General features: G+C 36.8%; 1 protein-coding gene across 2 annotated transcripts in view; it reads left to right on the top strand.

Annotated features, from left to right (window-relative positions):
- Window positions 1-25,885, top strand: part of LOC109053859 (trichohyalin-like) — a 227,183-nt gene that overhangs the window by 49,724 nt on the left and 151,574 nt on the right. For both annotated transcript variants that reach the window (XM_042728648.1, XM_042728646.1), the window contains exons 3-4: window positions 16,290-16,436; window positions 18,859-18,942. In XM_042728648.1, the coding sequence (XP_042584582.1) occupies window positions 16,290-16,436; window positions 18,859-18,942 (231 nt within the window). The remainder of the gene's footprint in view (window positions 1-16,289; window positions 16,437-18,858; window positions 18,943-25,885) is intronic.

Genomic DNA, 25,885 nt, shown 5'->3' with positions numbered 1-25,885 from the left:
TGCTAGAAAAATTACTATAAAGAGGAACATTTTGCTATATTTATGCACTATTGCATTTTTATATTTTTACTTTAACCTGTTGTCTATGATTCAACTCCTCCTATAAAATTGCATTTTACTAATTAAGAAAAAATGACCGAAAGTGTGAAAGACCATATACTTAAAAATAAAGGTGCTTAAAAGGTTCTTCACAGAACCATTTTTTGTTCCACAAAGAACGATTCAGTCAGAGGTTCTTTAAAGAACCATCTCTTTCTCAATTTTTTATAATCTGAAGAACCTTCTTTTGCCACAAGGAACCTTTTGTGTAACATAAAGGTTCTTCAGATGTTAAAGGTTCTTTATGAAACCATTTAGACAAAAAAGGTTCTTCTATGGCACCGTGAAGTACCTTTATTATTAAGAGTGTATGACAACATTTACAGGATGCATCGAGGAGGAGCCCAAACTACACTCAGTGGCCAAGTGATGCTTATGGTCCACGATATTGGTACAGAGAATGAACAGTACTTTGTGACTAAGTTCAAGTTGGAAAAGACATTTAATTTCCACTTTAAGTGAATCTTAGTTCCCAGGTCATCTACAAGATGGATTAAGATGCTGATAAAGTCAAGAAAAGATGAGACAAACACATGACAGTATGATTGAAATGTTAAAATGTAAATAATAATAATAATAATAATATTAATAAAATAAATAAAACACATTTATTCTGTGGCACCTAAAAAAATAAAAATATTGGTGCCTACATTTTTTCTTATAGGAGCCAATGGCTCCTTACTCAATTTTTTTGTTTGGAGCCCTGAACTTCTTTTCATTGTAGTTATAGGATTGTCAGTGCAGGTAAGTAGCTCATTAAGTATTCCAACAGATCCAACATTTACTATTGTGTGTTGTTGCGTATGCAGTGCATGACCTTGTTCATGTGTTCCCATTTGTCTTTATTCAGCGTTTTGCACCTGCCTGAGCGTAAGGAGGACCTGAAACACATAGATACCCCTGAGGCTATCCGATGCTTGGTTAAGCAGTTATGTTAACTATAGCATACCATAAACGCCTACATAAGCAAAGGATTGAATAATTCACAGTGCTTGGCAGATCTGTAATTAAGAGCATCTTGTAGGCCCCTCCATAATTCATTTCTGCTGCCCATATGTGGTAAACAGAGCTGGCACATGATTAGGCAAGAGAATGAGGTGACATGATGCTCAGGCCTGACATGGCCATGGTGCTTCATTTAGCCTGAAGGGAGGTGAGGTCCTCATAAATACTGTACATACATGTATACATGCAGTGGCAGTTGTGTGCTAGTCTTTTTTTCGCGAGTGAACTCCAGTCATTTAATAGGAATCCTATTGGAAAAATATTTCCTGATGTGGATTTCACAACGGGTTCAAGTTAGTCACTCGGATTCGCAGCATTGAGCAACAGAAAGCTGCTTGGTTTGAGAGTGACTTCTGTGTGAGCTGTGCTTCATATCTTCACAATAGATAATAATCCTTTTCATAAATTTCTCTGAAATGTTTGCTAATGTTAACACTACTTTAAAGGAATATACTTGATTACTTACAACTTCTATTTTTAAATGTTGCTTTTTGAAAGTGAACCAAACCAGGGAACAAATGCAAGATTGAACCATCTCAGTATGTTTTAGAACAAAGCAAATATTTGATTAATTAAGAGATAAGTCTGTTGTATGACAGTAAGTTATGCCATTTTGATCAAAAATTACGAGGGAAATAAATAAATAATAAAAAAATAAAGCAAAATTTCAGAATATAATTAATTAATTGAATTAATTGGTAAAATTATGAACAATATCATGCATTTATATAAACGTAATTTTTAATCAAAATGGCATAACTTACTGTCATACAACAGACTTCTCTCTGGTGATGTATGCAGGACTTCATTTAGTCCACTTAAACCTGCCATTCATCTGCCTCCGTTTTTGAGTACAAGCCCATTTCAGAATCTTATTAACAACCAATAAATAGAACCAAGGTCCTGCCCTACGTTTTTTTTTTTTTTTTTTTTTTTTTTTTTTTTTCAGTAATCCTTTACATTATGATACACATTAGACTGCTGCTTTCATTTCATTGTGACTTTAAAAGCTGTTGTCTGACTAGAATCCATGTTTTAATTTGCCCCAGGTCAAATCTTGATCCTATTCCCTTCATCTCTCTTCTGTTTACTGGCCTTTATTTTAGGTAAAGGCTAAAAATTAAACTGAAGAAGGCCTTGAGCCAAAACATTTGTGTTTTGTTTGGTAAATAATGTAAAATAAATGCTAAAAAGAAGATTGTCTTTGTAAGTGCGAATCATGGTTTCATATAAAAATTTAAATAACTAATCTAATCTAATAGTGAATATACTTTCTTTAATAGATTGTAATCTTTACATTGCTGTTTTGGATTTTCTGCTTTTCATAATACATATTTTTAATTTTAGATTGACAAGTGTACATTTGATTATACGACGTCACTACTAATGTTTTTCACATAAAATGTTAAATGATTTTTGTGTCATAGCTTCATATAGAATGAGAATCACAGTCTAAAATGGTTATGCAATATGAAAAGTTGATGTTAATTTGAGTGAAAGTTTTCATTTCTTTGATAGATGCCCTCTGCTATATGACTGGACCGCACGTCCGCTGACGATGATGGGGCATTAGAGCTCTTATTGATTTAGCATATTTAAACAGCTCCAAACTAAGAGAAAGGCTTAAATAGGGCACAACTAATTAGTCAGTTGTCAATAATTGACATCAAGATATATGCAGTGCGACTAGAACTGGCTTTGATTGAAAGGCCCGTATATGTATTACAGATCTGACTTGATGTGCTTTTTTCTTTTCTTTTCTCAAGCGTTTAGTGTAGAGGGAAGTGAATTAGAAGTGAGCTCGAACGAGTATGAATCATTAACCTAAAGCAGACCACGTCTGTTTCATCAGTCATTGAATACTCACTAATAGACTATCAAATTGTTGCCTCTGGGTTATGCTGTGATAACCTTGGCCTCAGTCCATACATACACACATATGAGATGTTATCTGGCAAGGAGTCAGATGATGTCAGCTGTCAGGCTTGGGGACAGCAGTTCAGTTCATTGTCTAGCCCCCTCTTTTGGAAGTCTGCCGAAACACAAAAGTGATTTCCAGAGCTGGTTCATGACCTCTGATCGGTAATGGTAAAAGTCTTTCCTTACGCCATTTGTGTTATAGACATAAAAATGGTTTGCTGAGGACCTGTGCAATCATGCCTTCCACCTAGCAGATGAAACAGGGCAATGAAATCTTTAATATTTAGCATATCTATGGACGAGAATGTCATGTAGACTTGGGTCGGAGAGCAGCCACATAAGACAATGACTTGAGAATATTAAGTTAAAGTTAATGTGCCAAATTCTTACAAACTAATGGTACTTTTATGCTCATTTTTTCATGGTGAAAATTGGCTTTATTTCTTGTTTTATGTACTTTATTCCTTCAGGTTGTTTCCACCAAATGACTTTAATTTGGCAGACAAGTTTTCCAAATATTAATAAATAAACTACTAGATTTCTAAGAGGTAATTGTGAAGTATTAGGTCAAACTAAGTTGTTGTTTTTTTATACTTTTTTACCTTTATTATGATATTAGAACAACCCTGACATTTCATTAAAAATATTTCCATCCATTTTTAATTAAAAATAAAAGCAAGTTTATTTGTAGAGGAGGTATGTTCTATTCATTGTATTCATGTATTTTGAAATAAATTAATCGATTCATGATTGATCATCAGAGCACCCTATCAATCAGCCACATTTTCTTCATAGAAAGTAAAATCTATTTGCAGTATAGTGAATTGACAGCATTGTGAGTTTTTGCAGTACTGACGTATTGACCTCATCAGTGTGATGATGCTTGTCCTTGTGCCATGTCACACTTAGGGGCCATACATGGGGTCATCATTGACCTCTACCTCTCCCTCTCTATCTTTATCTCTAAATCTCATTTTCAGCACCACGGCACTGTGTGCAGCGTGCTCTGGCGGCTAAAGATGCTTGTTTAAAGCTATAACTTATCTCACGTTTGAAGCTAATGGGAAGAACACTGGCCACAGTGAAAAATAAATTAAATTTTTCCCCCTTCCCTTGTGCTGCCCTTCTAACCCATCGCGTAATATAGCAGTGGTGAGAGTATGCATTACAGATCCGAGACATTAGAATTTATCTGTACTGCACAACGCTGACTGATGCATTTGAAAATAATGTACTGCAGTCGCAACATTACAGGACCCTGTAACTAATGGACAGCTCTCGCCTGAGCTCGCCTCTGTATATCATTCAACTGCTGCACCTCATCAAGCCCAGAGTCCTTTACAGAGCAGCACAGAGCATCCTTTACTTGCTGTCTTGCTCTTATGGTACGTGTCCACTGGTGTGGAATGAATCTGCCTACTGTTGCTGTGATTTTTGGCATCTGTAAAACATTCAGCAATGCAGTTGTTGTTATATATTGGTGTTTCTGGGACACATTTATTTGAGTTGATTTTTAATTGATTTCAGCAAAATTGTAAACTCTCTTGGAAACTTGTTATCATGCCTTCATTATTTAATTATGCTGGTTTTTAAAATGCATTTAATGTGCACATTTTATTGTTTTACCCATGAACCAGAACCAGGCTTTCAGTCTTAAAGTAGTAAAACAATCATAACTCATTTCAATATTTTTTTTTTATATATTTTTTTTATATAATATATATAGCTGACCCTCAGCGCCAGTTTCACCTGACCTACACTTTTACCTGTATTTTTTAAATAATGCTTTATATGTAAAGTTTGTGTACTTGCTTGGTTAACAAGAAAACTTAAGTGTCAATAAAGAACTTGATTAAAATGAAACATAAAACACGATGCATGAGGAAAAGAAAAATCAGTATTACATACTACTTTCAAATATTAATAAATTTTGAACACTACTTTTCTAAGAAATAAACCTGACATTTCTGTCTTTATGCCCCTTAAATGCCCCTTTTCTCCCATAAAAAAAAAAAAAAAAAAAAAAAAAAAATCTTAATTGTGGAAGAGGTATTTTTAAGTCATTATAATTTTTTTTTTTTTTATGTGTTTTTGAAAACAATAATAGATCTGCCATTGACCCTTAGGGCACCTGACAATCACCCACATTTTCTAAAATCAGTATCACTTATAAACAATGCTTTAAACACTTTAAGACACTTTTTGTGTAGGAAAGGTATACGCGAGAAGGCGTAAACTAATATATTATATATATATATATATATATATATATATATATATAATATATATATATATATTATGTATATATAAGATATTTAAGATATATTAAATACTAGCCATATGAAATTAACTTTAGAAAGAAAAAGAACGTTGTTTAAAATGTCGTCTTGTATTGTATATTAGCATGATCAGGTAAAATATTTCATTCACACCAAGAAGAGATAACTGCAACAATAACTGTAACAATAACTATATTGGCGTCCACACTGAGGGACGATAACATTTTGTTTATTATAAGCATGCACTGCAGTTGTGTCGTGTGCTGCTTTATGCTGAACTCTTTGAAGTCAGGATCGGATGCCAATGTTTTTATCATCCATCATCTGAAAAAAAAAAGATTACTGAAGTGATTCCAACTATGCCGTTCCTCTGTGTTGTTATTGTTATAGTTATATATATATTGGTGTGTAATTCACTATTGTCATATAATTAGAGCTGTTATTAAAACCTTACAGTTATCGTCCTTGGTGTGAACAGGCATTGAGTCAGGTTAGTGCTGAAGGAGACCATTCAAAGGTTGAAAATAAATTACATGCATACAACTTCAGACCCACTACTGTCATGAGAATATGAAATTGATAAACTTCCAGATTATTAATAATTTCTGTAACAAGCTGGTTCTTTGTGACCCTCTGATTTTCTTGGTCTTGGTAATGATGTTGATGCATTTAATACGCTACCAAGGACATCTAGCATTTACCAGGAGTGTAAAACAGTATACTGTTCTTCTCCACAGTCCCTTACATCAAGTTTTTTCTTCTTCTACCTAACATGTATTATTTAATAACATAAAAAATGTATAATGTGGTCTGATTTAACCCTTAGGGGTTAACCCTTTGTGCCATATTTTCCTGATAAGGCCAAAAAGAACTTAAATTACACTTTCAGTTTTGATTGTACAGAAAATAACAATATATCAATTGAATCTGTAAAGGGTCTAATTTTATTTGTATACACACATAATAACAACAAAACTTTGTGCATTAATAAAATAAAGAAAACAAACAGGTTGCGCTGTCTGCAGCCTTGGTCTGCGGTAATCTTCATTAAGAAACGCGTCAATAAAATGAACTGTAACTCAGCAAATACTCAGCACAGAGACATGAGAGAGATATCTATAGAAAGCTTGACATATCTACTTTTAAACTAAGCAACTCGTATCAAAAACAAATATTCTGTGATAAGGTAATCCATATGAAACCAATGCGATGTCCAGTCTTTCACCTCTCCCTTCATTATATCTAATGCGACCACGCCCACGCACAGAGCACTATTGATATTATAATGGTCCACGTGAAGTTATAATGTTACTAGCCTAATGTCAGTAAGAATGGCATCATTACTCCAGGTTTACTCCAAGTTTAACAATATTCACTATACCATTTAAAAGCTTGGAATCAGTATATATAGAAAATAAAACTTTTATTTAGCACACAAGTGATGATAAAGACATTTATCATGTTACAAACAATGCTGTTCTTCTGAACTTTCTATTCATCAAAAAAACTTGAAAAAATCTCCTCCGCTATTTTCAACTTTTTTGCTCTTTTGTGTGATAGCTAAATATATTCTAAATAAACTAATATATATATATATATATATATATATATATATATATATATATATATATATATATATATATATATATATTATATATATATATATATTAGTTTACGCCTTCTCGCGTATACCTTTCCTACACAAAAAGTGTCTTAAAGTGTTTTAATAAATATATTGTTTTCTGTGAGGGTGTAATCAAAATGATTTTCACATCATTTTGAAGCAAAAATTCTAGGCTTCAAAATCTGTTCTCAAAAATCTTGTGAACAAATGTTCTCTAGGTGTTTTATTGCCCTATTTCAGTGACTTCAAAATTTTAGTTTTTCACTAACCATGCAGAAATGTTGCTTTCTCAAAAACACAATCATGTACATACATGCTGCTCGCATATTATTGTAGCCCAGTTTATGCTGATTACAGTGTTATTAGACTTTAGCCATTTATATGTTTATAAGCAACTGAAAAAAACACAAATATCAGGGCATGTCAATACTTCTCCAGGCCCCTAAACACCCCCGGGCCCCAGAAGGTTAATAATTACTGTTAAGGTTAAGCTTTTCAGGAAGAAGAAAAAAAAAACATTCAAATCTTGCAGACATGAAGTAAACATGACCAAATCAGTCACACATCAGCATTCAAAGCGTAATAAGTGACTGATGAGACTTTTTTTGAAGCTCAGCTATATCCCAACTCTTTTATCCTCCATCCTATTTCCAATGTCCATATTTCTTTAATAGTGTTTAGCTGAAATAACCATGGCCAGCTCCCTGCTTAAGCCAAATCAGCCCAAAGAAGGAGAAGATGGAAAGGCCAAATGAATTCCATCCATACAGAGGTCAGAAAGACAGAAAGTGCATAGCAATGCAGTTTGGTCAGCAGACAGGAGGAGATGGGATGCTAATAAGATCACAGAGAGATGGGGAGCTCGGGGCCCCTGGGAAAGTATAAAGGTGTTGTCTGTGCATTATAAAAGAGGACTAGCTGAAAAAATGATGCCTGCCTTAAGGTTTATTAATAATCAGAGCCAGGCTTTTTTGTCCAGAGGATTGTTATGGCGTGGAACCTGCACAGACCAAATCAGAGCAGATAGAGGAGGAAAAGAAAAGAAAGAGAGAGAGAGAGAAAGCAAAAAATGGGAGTTGTTATGATATGAGGCCTCTTCCTTCCAGTACTGTAAAGGTGTTTGGCTCAGCCATTGTAGACTCTCATTATCTGCACTCTACTTTTACTCTTAATGGAATACGCATAAGGGTATTTCGGCTCACGTTTGGCATGCTTTTCCTCCCAGACAATGCCCTTCCTTTAACAAAGGTGCACAGGAGCAGCACTTTGTAAGGGTACCTGAACAGGGCCTGCTCGTCCCCTGTGATAAAAGACCTGAAAGCTCTGTCTTGTTGCCCTCAGCCTAATTGGAAATTCATAGAATAGCTAATGAAATGAGAGACCTGGATGAAGCATGCAGTATTCGGCATTGCCCGTCAGGAAAGACCAGTGCTGCATTTGCTTTATCATACTGCGGATACCTTAAGTGGATAAGATCTCGGTTATGAAAGAGTAATGCAATTATAATGCAACAATGTGGAGTGCCGAATGCTGTGAGGAGAAAACAAATATGTTCTTAAGCCCTGTGGGTGTGTGAAAGCCAAACGTCAGCAGTACCTCCACCTAACCAGATGCACATGCTTCACTTTGAAGCTCACTTTGTTAAGGTAATGTGATGTCTACAAGTGAACTACTTTAAAGTTCCTCAAGAAATGTAATTGGGAGTCACTGCCCTAGTGTCCACTCCTGCAAAGGAAAGTTCCAGCCTGCTCCAGCATAGCTGCTTGGAAGTTACTAGTAATCCTGAAGACTTTGATTACCTTGTTCAGGTGTGGTATGGTTACCCAAATTCAGAATTTGTGATCTAAATTTAACACATTCAAGTGTACACACACACACAGTAGTGAACACACATACACTGTGGACACACACCCGGAGCAGTGGGCAGCTATATTGCCGCGGTGCCCGGGGAGCAGTTTGGGGTTCGATGCCTTACTCAAGGTTCTCACCTCAGTCTTGGTATTGAAGGTGGGAGAGAGCATTGGTCATTCACTCCCCCAACCTACAATTCCTGCTGGATTTGAGACTTAAACCCGCAACCTTCATGTTGGAAGTACAACTCTCTAACCATCAGGCCACAACTGCCCCACAGAACAGTCTTCGTCCCTGCTTCTGAGGACCCACTGTCCTGCAGAGTTTAGCTACAGCCCTAATCTAACACACCTGAACCAGCTATTGAAGATCTTCAGGTGAGCTGAAGCAGGTTGGAAATAATCTTTGTAAGACAGTGGATCCCCAGGAGCGCTGTTGAAGACCTAGACCAGAGGTCTCCAAACTCGGTCTTGGAGGGCTGGTGTACTGCAGAGTTTAGCTCCAACTTGCTTCAACACACCTGCCTGGAAGTTTTTAGCATGCCTAGTACGACCTTGATTAGCTGGTTCAGGTGTGTTTAATTAGAGTTGGAGCTAAACTCTGCAGGATAACGGCCCTCTAGGACCGAGTTTGGAGATTCCTGACCTAGACTCTACAGGAGGCTGGCCTTCCAGGAACAGGATTGGACACCCCTGCTCAAAACATATCCATTTATTACCCCTAATGATAGATCAAAAATAATGTTGCAAGTCTCAAGCCATAGCCCAACTCTAACCTTAATCCTAAATCAAAAAAAAAAAATTCTACTTTACAGTTTATAGTAAGGACAGCCAACCTTGCTCACGGAGGGCTACCTTCCTGCTAAGTTTAGCTCCATCCCTAATCAAAGACACTTCACCCAGCTAATCAATGAGTTCAGGATTCATTGAAAATATCAGGCAGGTGTGTTTGAGCAGCGCTGGAACTGTAGCCTGCATGAAGGTAGCTCTCCAGAAACAGGGTTGGCTATCACTGGTTTAAGGATGTTTTTCCAAGACCAACATGACTGTTCCTACATGTTCACCAAGTAATACCTACTGAGGTCTCACATGAAAGAGGGCTTAGTGGTCGAGTCAAGCCATGTGGGTGCAGATATTATTCCGTTTGTCTTTTTCCAATACAGTGGGGTAGGTATCCACTGTCCTCTTAAAAGAGCTTGCTTCAGATGAATGGCATGGAGAATCAGACTGGAGTGCTTTAGTAATTGGCCTATGTGGAAAACTTTGCTGGGAATGGTTTTAAACAAGGAAAGCGCTGAAATGCATTCTGGGTGGTTATCGGTTAGCGATGCAGCATTAAAAGGTTGACCGTGCCTGATGCAAAATGGAGCCGGTGAGCGACTGTCCCAATTTCAGCAAATCACGGCTGCCTGATTGTCTCCTGAAGTGGCCTTGCACTGCTCACATTTATTAATGGTCCACTAGAGGATTTATTTGATTATTGCCTTTATTTCTTTTTCTGCATGTTTTTTTTACTCTGTCTGGCTATCATTTATAATTTCCCAAACAGCATCCATTGCATCAGCTTGATTTAGACGGATCTGATGGAGTCAGAGTGCTTTTTTCATGGTAAATAGCTCGTGTTTCAATGTCAAGGCATTAACGGTAAAATTGTGCCTGGTATATTTTCATTTGCTGACTATAACAGCCCCAGAACGTAGTCATTGTGTCCTACCCCACCCCCATGCCATATTCCCCTCTCTCTATAGCTTTGATGTGTGCTATCAGTAAGCCACATCGCTAACACCCCGCTGCACCCCAAACCACTCCATGTCAGCACCTTTTGATGTAGCCTATGTGCACATCCAAATAGAATTTTTAACAAGCTGCCATTATCATTTTGATTTCTGCCTGAATGAAAAGAGTGACCTCTGGCATTTGTGCGGAGAGCGAGGTGGAGGAGGCAGTGCAGGGAGATATGGCTCATTGACATTAAGCCCAGTGTTGTGTGTGCCGTTTCTGAGATTGTAGTAGTGAAAAGAGACGACAGACTCACAGATAAGGCCTCTGTCATTCTGTGTTTACTCAGTGGGTCTAAACTTACACCTGAGGTGTTTCTGTCTATCAGGGGTGGAACGGTTCTCTGTAAAAAATTGAACGGTACGGTTCTCCACAAACAGTTTGGCATGCACTAGGACTGCGGTTCAATTTAAATCTGATAACGCATCTGTATAATGGTTTGTTATAAATAAATAAATAAAACAAGGCGTAAAACAAGTAGGGTTTGGCTAATGTATGTGTCTGTTGATGGATGCACATTCTGAAAAAAAAGTGGACTAACCATTCACTCTTGTTCAATGCAAATGCCGTATGCTGGTATATGAGCAATCATTTATTCCGTCATTGTGCTGGTGGCACGCATGCACAGGTGAGACCTGAACAGCACACGTTGATATCTGTGTTTAAACTAAACTCATTTATTAAGCCTTGCCAGTTTAAACATTTAAGAGCCAGAACACGTGTGCTCGAGTGCAGTGTGAAGATTTGTGCATGCGTTCATCTGAAGCGCGCAAACTTTAGCAGACATAGCCGGCTGAACATAATGTATCAGTGAACAAGATCAGTGCATTCTCTTAAAGTGACAGCACTTTCTTAATATTAATCATATAGCACTTTTGTAACTTTAATAAAGATTAATCTTTAATTTTTTACAGTAAAATATGCAATGCTATTTTACATTTGATTACTTTATTCAATTTCTGTGCCTAAAAACTAATGGCAGACCTACCTGTTGGTCTTAGAACAACACTCCTATCAACTGGTCAGAGGGTTTGGTTAGGATTCAGCATAGGGCTGGGATTAAGAGTTTAAGGTTTCAGGCTCAACAAAATATTTTGATCCTGAAAAGGTCTGTAATGTCTCTATTGCAAAAATAAGCATATGCTGGTTAGGTATGTTATGAAGCATGACAGATGGTTTAAGCTGGTTATCAGCTGTTTTTAGCTGGTGTTGTGCTGATTTTAAGCAACTAGCTCCTACACAGGACCAGCTTAAACCAACTCATGACCAACTAAGAACCATCTTAAACCAGCTCAAACCAGCTGTCATGCTTCAAAACATACCTAACCAGCGTATGCTGTTTTTTTTTTCAGAGTTCACGTGCATCTGCGTGGCTCTCACTGTGTCTACAACGAACGCGAGCGGCATGGCACGGCCCAACAAAATACAATAGAACCCATTATAATCAGTGATGCTGTGTGACTGACTACACTGGATGTGGCGCTGATTTCAAATATGAAATTTAATCGTAAGCTTAGTGAGCACTTTGGGATAATTTAATGTTTCCCCATACAAAGTGATAGGAGCTGCACTTGCATGCCTGAGAAGGGTTTCACAGCCGCCGAGTGACATGACTTGCCTTAAAGGGACTTTGTTTCCAAAGCGCTCTGGAGCTTGCGCTTTCGTGCCGTCTTCCATTGCTAAGCAACCATGATTTCAACAAAGGATAAATGGATTTCCAGCCCTGAAAATCGCTTGCAGTAGCTCTGCTACTAAATGTATTTAAAAATGGGTATCTCGACTGCTGTCGCGTCAGGTGTAGACACGGTGCCAGAAAACAATCAGTATACTAAATATCAAACATCCTGCAATGTGACTATTGTGGATGTGCACATAGCAATATCAATGCTGAAACGATCCATCTGCCACTCCATAGTATAAACAGAGTATGTGCGATCGCGAATATCGAAAGTTAAAGTGAAACTAAAAAGTGATTGTGCATTCAAAAGCAGTTTCAATGCCAGGCATAATAGTGGCTTCCTGATGTCCATAATTTATATACAGTATAATTACACAGTGATATAACTGCGAGAGAAAGTAAGCTATTGAAATATATATTGGCTCAACATTGTGATGTCTATCAGCCATTGTCTATTGGCCCAACCCTATTTAACACATGGTTTATCATGATCACTATGCATAATTTTCATGTTATAAATGACTAAATGATTTAAAGGCAGGAGTATCGTGTTGCGAACCCGTTCTGCTGAAAGCTATTTGGCCAGACACAAAACTCATTCACCTTGTTGGAGGTGAGATACATATAACATAATGTAATTCTGTACAAAAAAGCTATTTGTAACAGCAGATTAAAAAGAAATCCCATGGCCCTAGCTGGACAGAGTACTTCTCTTCTTTTCTTTTTTCTCTCTCCCTCCATTTTTTCTTTTAGCTCCGCAGACAAAGTTGCAATTAGCATGCTAATGCCGACATCTGAACCTCAAAAGCAGTAGGAGGCTTTTCTGGGTGTCTGGAGATAACAAAGGACCTTTTACAAAAATTACTAGATGAAACACTGCCATTTATTCTGAAAGGCCTGATTTTTTCAAGATATGGATGTTTGGCTATTTTTAATCTCCTTTCCTCAATATGCTATTGAGGTTGTGTGTGTTTATGGCTTGTTGTGGTTAATTAAGTTGCATACACTTTACCATTCTCCTAGAATTCAGTGGAGCATCCAGGGTTTTTTGATGCATTTTTTTGAGTCTGGAGTGGTTAATTTAGGAGTCCTACCTGGTTGTCTTTTCAAAGAGTTGAAGGATCAAAGGATCTCCTAATGCAGAGGTGCTGGGCACCAGCTTAGACCAGTATTTCAAAGATGGCTGGTCTTAGCGTCAGATCAGAAATAATGAGAGTGCATAATAGCCCTATTAATAGGACCTTGGAGTCCAGACCCAAGTACTTACAAGAAACAAAAAAAATGTGTGCAGTGCTACAATTGAGAGAGAAAATAGGTGTTGTCCTTGATTATGCAGGCAAAGGGAAACAAACTGTGTGAAAGATGGCCTGCTAGTATAAGGGGGCTTCTGTGATCAAAGCAGTCTGGGCCCAGTCTTTGCTGAGCCCTCCTTCTTTCGCTGTTACTTGTAAGAGTTGGAAATGCTGGAAATACAAGCAGGGCTTTCCACTTCAACGCCCTGCAGCAGACCTTCAGTGATGGCAGACTAGAGGATGCCCATTGGAAGGCCTGCTGTCTATCTTACATTAAGACACTGAGCATTGTTACATATTTTCTGTGGTGCTTGCTGTTATTTAGTGCTCAAAAGTTCTGATCTCTTGCAGAGAAATTTTCTTAGGTTATCATTTGACTCTCATGTAATAATGTTCTTTTTCTTTCTTAACAGCAATTAAACCAAAAGGAGAACAAATTGAGACTTTTTGTTATAAACTGCTAAAATTCGCAAAGACTTCTGCAGCCAAAAGTCGGAAGATTTCAGTATGATCTAGAATGATCAAAGATTTGAATTTTATAGTTCTATATTCATATAGATTGCCAACAATCATCTCAATTGTTCTAGTTTTCAATTTTATTAAGGAATATAAAATGTAACATCTGAGATTTCTGAGAATGTTGGTACTTTAGTGAAACGTCAACAAACATATGCAATATCATATTATTTAAAAGGATATTTTAAGCAGAAATGAAGATTCTTTCATCATTTACTCACAAATACAGTATGTTGACTCAAACCTGTATGACTTAAATTTGTCTATAGATATTTATTAGAAAAAAATGTTGTGTTTTGTCCATACGGTGGTGTCACTACGTGAGCAAAAACAGCTGAAACAGTCTTCAAAATATCATTTATTGTATCCCACAGAAAAAAGTAATATCCACTGTAAACATGAGTATGAAAATGTGAGTATGATGATATATCATTATTTTGTAGTAGCAGTAACATTGTGCTGTAAGCTACAGTGAAATTCACTAACATGTCTGGTATTAATTTTCACTTCTCACTCATGTTTCAGTTAATATCTCTAACCTTCGCTTCATAAGCCATGGATCACAATCTGCTGTGGATATCATACAGTCTAAACACAATTAAATCTTGATTAGATCATTCAACAGTTTACATAACAGCTCTTTTGTTTATTGCTCTCAAATGAGTTCTCTCGCTTAGCAACATCAGATGTTCAGTCTGATGGAAGACAGTGCCTGGAGAAATTGATTTCCTTACCCTTCTGTATCACAATCTGATTTATTCATTGTTCATTAAAACATCTTTATGTGTGTTATCTAAGATTTTCCTCACTGATGTGCCCACTTATGCTCTTTGTGATATGAGATAGGCCTCTTCAGTGCATTGCCTAATTTTGCTCCAAGTTCTGAGAGGACGACTTTGACCTTTTGGATTTTTTCTTTTGTAATTATAGAATCTTATAATTCACAGTGTGATTGTTGCTTCTGAGGTGAATCCTGTTGTGTCTTCTTACTTCTGCTGCACTTCTCACAGTATCTCATATTGTGACCCACAATTGCAGAGGCCAATTTAGTAGTGGAAAATGGATTCATACAATCCCTGGAGTTCACTTACAAGTACCACCATGACACTCTCTACCTGCCAAGTAATTCTATATGACTGATATGTGATGCATCACCGAATGGAGCCATATCTCTCGTATTAATGCATTCACATTATATGTGGAGCTTTGAGGAGGTGTTGGTATTCTTCGTCGACATAGTGTCAAGAATCAGAAAGGTTAAATGGGTTTTTATATCTATCCTTCCTTCTGTCAATTTTTCTGTCATGTAGGCTACACCACCAGTCAAAAGTTTGAAGTAATTAAGATTTTTGAATGTTTTTGAAAGAAATCTCTTATGCTCACTGAGGCTGCATTTATTTGATTAAAATTCAGTAAAAACAATACTATGATTTTTTTTTTAGCAATTTAAATAACTTTTCTATTTCAATATATTTTAAAATATAATTTATTCCTGTGATGCAAAGCTGAATTTTCAGCATCATCATTACTCCAGTCTTCAATGTAACATCATCCTTCAGAAATCAGTTAAATATTAAATAATTTATTTGTTTATTTTTTTGTGATTCTTATTACATACCTTAATACCTTAATACTACCATTAAAAATTTAGGATAAATATTCAGCAAGGATGCAATGTAATTGGGCCCAATTAATATATATTTTATATTTAATATATATATATATATATATATATATATATATATATATATATATATATATATATATATATAATTTTATTTTTATTAATTTTTTTTTACCTGTATTTTCAATTTTGTACTTGGAGATACAGGTTCAAATTTTTTTTTATTTAATTTTTTTTATTTATTGTCTTGCAAAATAAATACATACAAATAAGTGAATAAAAAAAACTTTGGCCTTCCAGACAGTTGATGTTGTGGTGGGTAGTTTTATGACATCTGTCATGGTAAACACACGAAATCTGATTTAGATGGCATGACATTACCAGAGCTTTAGACATTTGTTTGGACATTTGTAGGTGATTTCTTCCCAACTTCTCATGTGCACATGCTTGTTAGTCTGAACATGTCCCTGCAGCAGTCATTGCTAAAACCCAGACCTCTTTTGTGTGATCTTACTGTGTCCAAGTTTTCTTAATATTTAATACCCTCACAAATAACAATGCAACTCAACACATAACAGTCTAGTACAACAGTCTTTTGACATGGCAGCGGTCATGTGTTGTAGGTGGAGGAGCGAGAGGCTCTGATCCTGGAACTACAGGATGTCATCACTGAGCTACACCAGGAGATGTCTCTGAAAGAACAGCACGAGCTCCAGCAGCTTCAAGAGCTCCTTCAGCTGGAGGCCAGAGTCAAAGAGCTTCAAGAGCAGGTATCAGATACACTGCAGAATTTTTTAGACCCAGCTGGATGTTATTGTTTCATATCTTAATCTCATGTACTCCATATGAAATGTGCTTTCACAACAATTCAAAAGTTTGGGATTTATGCTTCAGAAATTATTAACATGCTAATTGTGTGTTCAAGAAATATTTATTTTATTATTGTCAAAATGATAATCATTTTGAACGGTAAAACTTTCAGTTTTATAAAATGGCAGTGAAAGCTATATGATATTAGAAACACAAAATTCAGGAAAGAATTTAATTTTATTATATATATATATATATATATATATATATATATATATATATGCACACAGCATAGATGACAAATCAAATGTTTAAACTGAGAAAATGTATCATTTTAAGGGAAAATTAAGTTGATTTTAAATTTCATGTCATCAACACATCTCAAAAAAGTTGGGACAAGGCCATGTTTACCACTGCTTGGCATTCCCTCTTCTTTTTATAACAGTCTGCAAACGTCTGGGGACTGAGGAGACAAGTTGCTCAAGTTTAGGAATAGGAATGTTGTCCCATTCTTGTCTAATACAGGCCTCTAGTTGCTCAACTGTCTTAGGTCTTCTTTGTCACATTTCCTCTTGATGATGCACCAAATGTTTTCTATGGGTGAAAGATCTGGACTGCAGGCTGGCCATTTCAGTACCCGGATCCTTCTTCTACGCAGCCATGATGTTGTAAATGATGCAGTGTGTGGTCTGGCATTGTCATGTTGGAAAATGCAAGGTCTTCCCTGAAAGAGACGACGTCTGGATGGGAGCATATGTTGTTCTAGAACTTGGATATACCTTTCAGCATTGATGGTGCCTTTCCAGATGTGTAAGCTGCCCATGCCACACGCACTCATGCAACCCCATAACATCAGAGATGCAGGCTTCTGAACTGAGCGCTGATAACAACTTGGGTTGTCCTTGTCCTCTTTAGTCCAGATGACATGCCGTCCCAGTTTTCCAAAAAGAACTTCAAATTTTGATTCGTCTGACCACAGAACAGTTTTCCACTTTGCCACAGTCCATTTTAAATGAGCCTTGGCCCAGAGAAAACGCCTGCGCTTCTGGATCATGTGTAGATATGGCTTCTTTTTTGACCTATAGAGTTTTAGCCGGCCACGGCGAATGGCACGGTGGATTGTGTTCACTGACAATGTTTTCTGGAAGTATTTCTGAGCCCATGTTGTGATTTCCATTACAGTAGCATTCCTGTATGTGATGCAGTGCCGTCTAAGGGCCTGAAGATCACGGGCATCCAGTAAGGTTTTCCAGCCTCGACCCTTACGCATTTTTCCAGATTCTCTGAATCTTTGGATGATATTATGCACTGTAGATGATGATAACTTCAAACTCTTTGCAATTTTTTCTCGGAGAAACTCACCGCAGCATTGGGGGAATTGGTGATCCTCTGCCCATCTTGACTTCTGAGAGACACTGCCACTCTGAGAGGCTCTTTTTATACCCAATCATGTTGCCAATTGACCTAATAAGTTGCAAATTGGTCCTCCAGCGGTTCCTTGTATGTACATTTAACTTTTCCGGCCTCTTATTGCTACCTGTCCCAACTTTTTTGGAATGTGTAGCTCTCATGAAATTCAAAATGAGCCAATACTTGGCACCACATTTCAAAATGTCTCACTTTCAACATTTGATATGTTATCTATATTCTATTGTGAATAAAATATAATTTTATGAGATTTGTAAATTATTCCATTCCTTTTTTACTCACAATTTGTTCAGTGTCCCAACTTTTTTGGAATCAGGTTTGTGTATATATATATATATATATATATATATATATATATATATATATATATATATATATATATATATATATATATATATATATATATATATATATATATATAGGCTTGTAAATTGTAGCCCTATAAATGTTCTTTATATAGTCCTCTCCCCCTCCATGTGAGTGAGAGAGCAACTAATTTAGTGTGCTGAGCATCTCATTGACTTTTTAGGAGGTTCAGTGTGAGAACAGAATCACTGCAGGGATGAAGCTGTAGAGCAAACAGTTCAATCAGCTCAATGTTCCCCTTCAGCCCAGATGACTGGATGAAAGATTGGCATGTCAGGTTTTGATTGAAGAAGTCTTTCACAGGCATTACACTTGTTAAAACTACACCAGGCTTTGTCTAGCACTCAAAGTGATGCAATGTCCAAATAAACCTGTGGAGATGAGAATATTGAAGGGTTATTGTTATTATAGCACAACAACACATTTGTATATAAGAACATTGACATTGTTTGCATTTGTCTTGCATTCTGACTCAGATTTTCAAGGTTAGCAGTATGGTTGTTGATTCACATTCTTTAAATTGCTTTCTGTTAGTCCTGTGCCACTTAGAGGGACATACTAAACAAACTTTGTTTCTCATCTGTTCAGGTGCAAGGTTCAGAGGAGTATATAGCTCAGCTGAGACTAGAGCTGGCTGAGAAAGCAGAGAGTAGCAGCACCACGCTGAATGTCGTAAGTACCCCAAAAAGCAAGCGTTTGTTTATAAGTGTGTGTTCACACCTCACTTACTCTTAACCTCATGTCAGCATGGTTCTATAACAAACCAAAAACGTGTTGAAAAAGGTGTTGGGGTTAAAATGGATATCCTACTGGTTTTTAATATTTAAATTATTAAATGCACTCAAGGCCATGAATGCCAAAAACACTGCTAATGATGGATGAACTGTAGAGCACAGCTTTAAGTAGCTTACTGCGATAATATAAGTTAAATATATTATTAATAATTATTGCAGTAAACAAAATTTACACCAAGTAATGTGGTTTGTTAGCCTGAGTGTATGCTATTTAGAGAGTGTTGATGAAAGCGGGTTTGTTTATATAGAATTCAACAGATTTAGTTAATGGAACATGGGTGTATTACAACAGCTTCAAATGTGGTTTATCCATTCAGTATTTAGAACCAAAACAGAGACCTGTTTTATCATAGGACATAGTAGATGAATTAACCCTGTAAAGCTTGACATACAAAATAATAGTTCAATTATTTTTTTTTTAAATGGAAGAGTTTATTGAACATCATATTTAATACATCAGACTTTTATTTGGCTCATATAGTATCATATGAGATTATAGATCTCAGCTTGAGGAGAAAATACATCTCAGTTTTATTCAGAGGCCCAAACTGAACGAAAACATGCAATTTGTAGAAATTGCTGATATTCATAAGACCAGAAGTAAAATACAGCTGACATAAAATATATATAAATATCAGTTGTCAATCTAAATCTCCTCATAATATATCTTAGTAAGCTGATATTTAAATGGTTAGTTTTATGAAAAATGTATGAAAACATTCTGCTGTTTTTATTGAGGGGGACAAAACATATAATTCAAAGCAGTATGAGGATGATTGAGAGGGACAAATAAATGTTCCACAAAAGCCTGATGTGTCATATTTTGTACTCACATTTTAGCAAGATTTTTCTAAAAAATTGGTAGTTAACCTAAGTTGCTTCAGTCCATTAAATGTTCGTCCTGAAATATTACCAACTATTTAAAAGTTATTTTAAAAGTCATGTATGCTTCATAAAAAAAAACCAAAAAACAGTCAGTGACATCAAAATATGATACAGCAAACTTTATAGGGTTAAAGAAAATTTACCACTGGTTTAGAATAGGCATTATACAATACGTTTTAAAATGATCAGTGTTCATTTACAGTATTAGTAATTTTCAGTACAATATTGATGGAGAATTGCTCTCATGTCAACTTATGGTGCAATCATATATAATACATTATTGGGTTGGTTCATATGGGAGCTCTAGCTCTCAGAACTATTCATTAATGTACAGAGATTTGGAGTGCTTCATCCATCTTGGTCTCAAGCACACACATATGAAAACCCACATCCCCATTGAGTGATTGGAGGAGCAGCGAGAGTCTGTGTGGAAGTTTCTGATGAGGCTGAAGCAGGGGCTGAATAGAGCCACTGTCCCTCCTCCGTCTCCCATCTGGGGGCTGCTGACATCTTCACGCATCTGGCTGAAAGCCCAGAGACACTGAGAGTCAGTTAACTCTAATGAATTGTAATATTGTGCAATTTTAATCAGGCACTAGTTTGGTATAATTATCATATAATTTCTGGATAGGATTAAATGAGAAATGGGAAAGAGGTCAGCTGTGGAGCGAATAGACAGACAGTGACGAAGTGCTTTTTGTTTTTGTCTAACATGAAAATTGTTCTAAGGAAATAAATTGTTTTTTCTAAGTCGGTTATTGGATTTGGTATGGTTGGATGCAGTGATTCAGGATGTAATTGTGCATGTCGTTTCATGTTATTAGGTGATGTCTGGAGATTTTTTTCTCTCTGGTTGGTGACCCTCAAGTAAAATCAAATATCAAGGGTCTTAAGGTGGTTTGAGATGGTGTAGGCGATTGATTTGGCTGTTTAAAAGCCTGAGAGTGTCTCGTCCTGTTCATCGTGGAATAGAGTGGTTTCAGGATTTGTTTGGCAGAGGTGAAATGTCACCTAGCATACGTTAGAGGAATGGTTCATGCAAGAGTTTTGATAAGCTTGTCATCTGCAGTTCTTATAAAATCTAATTCGCCCATGTGCTTATTCAAACTTAAAAGCTGCATTTAGACAATGATGCCAAAATCTACTGGTTCTTCTGAAACTAATATCTGCAACAAGTTTGAATATATAAAAATGAGCTACAGTCGAGGAGGAGATTATTGGAAAATGAATGAATGAAACTGTAGCTGATCAAGGAAAATCCAGATACATATACGGCAAGTCTTAGAAATGTATTTTTGTATTTATTTTGATTTCGTGTTGTTTTGAAAATCTTTGTTACCATTTTACATTTGCATTTAGCAGTCATTTAGCAAACGCTTTTATCCAAAGTGACTTACAAATGAGGCCAATAGAAGCAATCAGACCAACAAAATAACAATATTATGTAAGTGTTGTGACAAGTCTTGGTTAGTCTAACCCAGTACAGATAGCAATTTTGTTTTAATATAATAAATAAAATATAATGAATAAATAAATGAAAAAAAAAATAAGTAGATAGAATAGAAATAGTCAAGTGCAGATGGAAAAAAAAGTTATCTTTTGAAGAAAAGTTTCAATTTAATGACTCAAGCTGTCATGTGGTGTAACCATCAACTAAAAATTAATAAGCTATTTAGTGTAAAAAGTCCTTTTTTAACAAATAACATGAATATACTGTGTGTGCGTGTGTGTGTGTGTGTGTGTGTGTGTGTGTGTGTGTGTGTGTGTGCGCACGTGTGTGTGTGTGTATAAATAATAGTGTCATATAGGAGCATGTAAAAACAACCTAGGATTCTCTTTTAAAGAATTGTTCTTTTAATACACACACATATATATTAATGATGATGTCAGGACAGTTGCATCATCCTGATATTTTTGTCTTTATGCCCCCTAAAAAATATTTTTTTTAATTTAGATTTTCTTATTTGTTTTCTAGAAGCATGTTCACCATAAAAAAGGTGTATTTATGTCATTGTGTGAATTAATTGTGTTTTAAACATATTGTAGATGAAACAAAAAGATTTAGACAAAAAAAATAAAAATTAAAAAAACACCAACAAAAAAACAACAACACACTTGGTTCAAATAACATCTTAAATTAGAGTACTTTCGTCACACAGGTCTATCGTATAGCTTAGGAAACCTTGGAATATAGCTCACTAGTTGAATAGGCTACTTATATGGTGCTTTAATGCATTTTAAATACAGGCTTCTTAAAATAATTGTAATGTTTGAGTGAACTTGCTATATTTTGAGATATTGTGGCAATATGTAAAGGTTGCGGTTTTATTCCTGTGGCGCCAATGGGCAAGGTAAGTAGAAGGGGAGGTTATCTGTGTCAGATCACTTGCTCTTACTGCCCACTCTTTGGGTATTTCCCAGCTGCCCCAGGGGCTGTCAGGATCCTTACCCTTGTCTTCTATCTCCCTACTTTGCTCTTCTCCTCTCTCTTCTCCATCATTCTTGCCCTCACTGTAGCGGAAACGCATTGCAAAGGAGAGCCAAAGTCACACAACATTAGTTTGGTAGTAGGAGCAGCAACAGAAAGCTATTACTCTTCCCTGACAGTATCAAAGAGAACAGTGGAGCCAAGGTACGGCCGGTCCCCCTCCCTTTCGCTTCCTCAGCTACATGCTGCTCACAGGAAATTGCCTCATACTTCAGTGCGCAGGAGGTGACACGCTGGTGACAACCACGCATGTGTCACTTTCAGGGTCTGGGTGGGAGCAGCCCCTGAATTCTGAGACAAGTGCTGCCCAGGGATTTGCATGAGGCCAGCGCCTTGGAGGGTTGCATCCGACAGACCCGCGGTTGATGCAGCTTCTTAGAAGTGCAGCAGGGTTTGGAGCTCTGACGCTGGATTCCATATGAAGGCCAATGCAGAGACTAAGAGTCAAGATCGGAGTGAAGTGCTCCTGGACTTGTTGTGCGACACCACTCTTTCGAAGGTGACACCTAACAGGCGGTCTTGCTCTGAGATGCATGCACTGAGCTACACTTCACCGGTGAAGAGCTGTTGTGCCTTTGACTTTGTCTTTTAAAGCACTGTGGCAAATTACATCCCGAGATAATAGAGCACTGTAGTGATGACGTGGCAAGGCCAACACAGAAGTTAGCATCACCCTGGCTCCCTCTACAAAAACCCAATAGGATTTTGCCACTTGCTTTTGGATAATTGCAGAAAATAAGGTCTGTGACCAACAGAAATGTATAATTCTTACATGTTTTGTTCAACATTATAATCTTCACAAATTAACATCTTTCATGAATTTTGAAGCTTAAATACAGTCGCCAGATGTATAAAGCTAAACGTATTCTATAAATGAACTACACTACAGTCGCATGATTTTAACGTCAACACCAAAGTCGTTGCTTGTGACAACTCTTTATTTAAAAACATTTTCCCTGAAAGTTTAATTAAGAATAGTTTGCAGAAAGCTTTTATAAACATAATGAGGCTGGGAAAGCAACTAGTGAGTAATTGAGTTTACCAGCTCGATGTGATGATGTTTAATGTCCCTGACAACATCTGCATCTTTTTCAAGACAAGTAAAAACTTTTAAAAAATGACATAGGGTATTAGTGATGTATTTAAACCATAGAATAAAGTGTGAACATATCTTCAGATTGTATGAATCTGAATAAATGAAGATTTTCTGGTATTTAACCAAAATATATTTAAAATTCTATTGGCATCAGGACGATGGAACCAGACGTGCCAAATGCTAACTAGTTTCCGGGATTTATCCTACAAAAATATGTCAAGGCTACAACACTCAGTGGTGTGGTAGACCCCTTAACAACCCTCAAATGCTTGCTGAAATATTCATGTCTATTTTGTCTATATAACTAAAAGGTCTATAAAAACTGGGGAAACCAATGTCCCTTACAATGAAAGTTTTTTCTATGTCCGTATTTGCAGTGTCTATCGGCAGCAATTCATAAAAAAAACAGCTGGCCAACTCACACATCATCAACAAAATTTTTCACAATCATTCCATGTACGATGTATATTTCAGGTTGGTAATGCCGATGTGCAGTCCCTAGCTCAGGGAAAGGCAACGTCAGTTCTGGAGTGCTGCTGTGCTGCAGAGTTTAGCTCTAACCCTAATCAAACACACCTGAACAAGCTCATCAAGATCTTCAGTATTAGTAAGGCTGCAGACAAGTGCATTTTTTTTTTCAGGGTTGGAGCTAAACTCTGCAGGACATCGTCACTCCAGGACCGATGTTGCCTACCTCTGCCCTAGCTCATGATTGGCTGACTGTTTCTACGGGAAGAGGAGCAGTGGTGTAATGACTTATTCCACCATATTGTCCATTGCATATTCTTCCATTCATAGTAGTATGTGAACAGTCTTTGTAAACTGTTAGCACTTCCATTCATCTCTGTGAAGTTGTTTGGCTCACATAGAAACCCTCTGAAGTATACTATTTAAAATTTGCCATCTTTGCTCATGGGTACCACAGAACCTTTTGAGCCAATCATGTGAACTGTTAATGCCATGTGACTAATCACTCTGGGGACTCTGGAAAATTGAGTCATGACAATGCTAATTAGCTAATAACATAACAAAGTGCCATGTCCCTAACCATTCACGACTGACCGTCACATAAGCTGTTATGTGAAGGGTAGTAGACAGGGAAAACATAAGTTGTACTTTGAAAGGAATAGTCCACTTAATTAAAATTCTGTGATCATTTACTCACCGTCATGCAATTCCAAACCTGTATGACTTTCATTGTTCTGTGGAACACAAAAGAAGACATTTTGAAGAACACTGGGAATTGTTTTTCATTGATTTCCATTGTATGAACAACAAACACTCAGACATCGGCTATGTTCACACTGTCAGTTTTTGGAATTGACAACTGCATTTTCTTTACAAGTGTGAGTCTCCAAAATGTCCTGCTCACACAGCAGCTTACATTTGTGTTTAGAATACTGTCTGTATGATTGTGCAATGGGAGTCAAGCCCGTTTCCCTAACCATATTGACAGTGACCAAAGTAAAATTAAAGATGGCGATGTCCATAAAACTGAAAGTCTTATCACTTTCTGACATGACAAGAATCCAATAGAGCCACAAGTTCATTCATCAAATCTTCATTAACCAACAGCAGCTTTTAAATTTGGGTGGAGAGCGGAGCATTTGAATCGCGTGCAGAACACAAAACTGACGGGAGCGGCTCTGGTGGAAAACTGACGGGATCTAAACATTTCAGATGACACACAGTTCATTTCTCCGTCACTGTAAGTTACCGGAAACATGTAACACATGGTAGACGCGCATTTGTGTGGCAGAGAAGCTCCCTGTCGCACTGTATGACGAGTCAGACAACTAGTTGTCCAGTTCTGTTCCGTTCAAACATTGCGTGTGTTCTGAGAATGCGGTTGTGAGTCCTGAAAATTTACGGGTGTGATTCAGTTATAGAATGCAGTTGTCACACTCGTCAAAAACCAAACTGTGTATGAACGTAACCGTATTAACCCTCTGCGGTCTAGGGGGTCTTGGGGGCCCTGACTCTTGTGCTTTTTTCAGTTGCTTATAAACATATACATGGCTAAAGTCTGAAAATGCTGTATTCAGTACAAACTGGGCTACAATAATATGTAAATAGCATGTATGTACATGATTGTGTTTTTGAGAAAACAATGTTTATGCGTGGTTAGTGAAAAACTGCAATTTTGAAGTCACTGAAATAATCATAAAACACATACAGAACATTTGTTCACAAGACTGTCAAACCTGGATCTGGCAGCCTAGTATTTTTGCTTCAAAATGATGTGAAAATCATCTTGTTTACTCACTCACAGAAAACAATAGATTGATTTCATTTTTCTGACACTTTTTGTTTCGAAAGGGCAAATACGAATAGGCGTGATTGACCATGAAT

The sequence above is a fragment of the Cyprinus carpio genome, chromosome B7, assembly GCF_018340385.1.
Source record: "Cyprinus carpio isolate SPL01 chromosome B7, ASM1834038v1, whole genome shotgun sequence".
Classification (NCBI taxonomy): Eukaryota; Metazoa; Chordata; class Actinopteri; order Cypriniformes; family Cyprinidae; genus Cyprinus; species Cyprinus carpio.
Note: the sequence above shows the minus strand (reverse complement) of the source record. Positions and strands in the feature narration are given on the sequence as shown.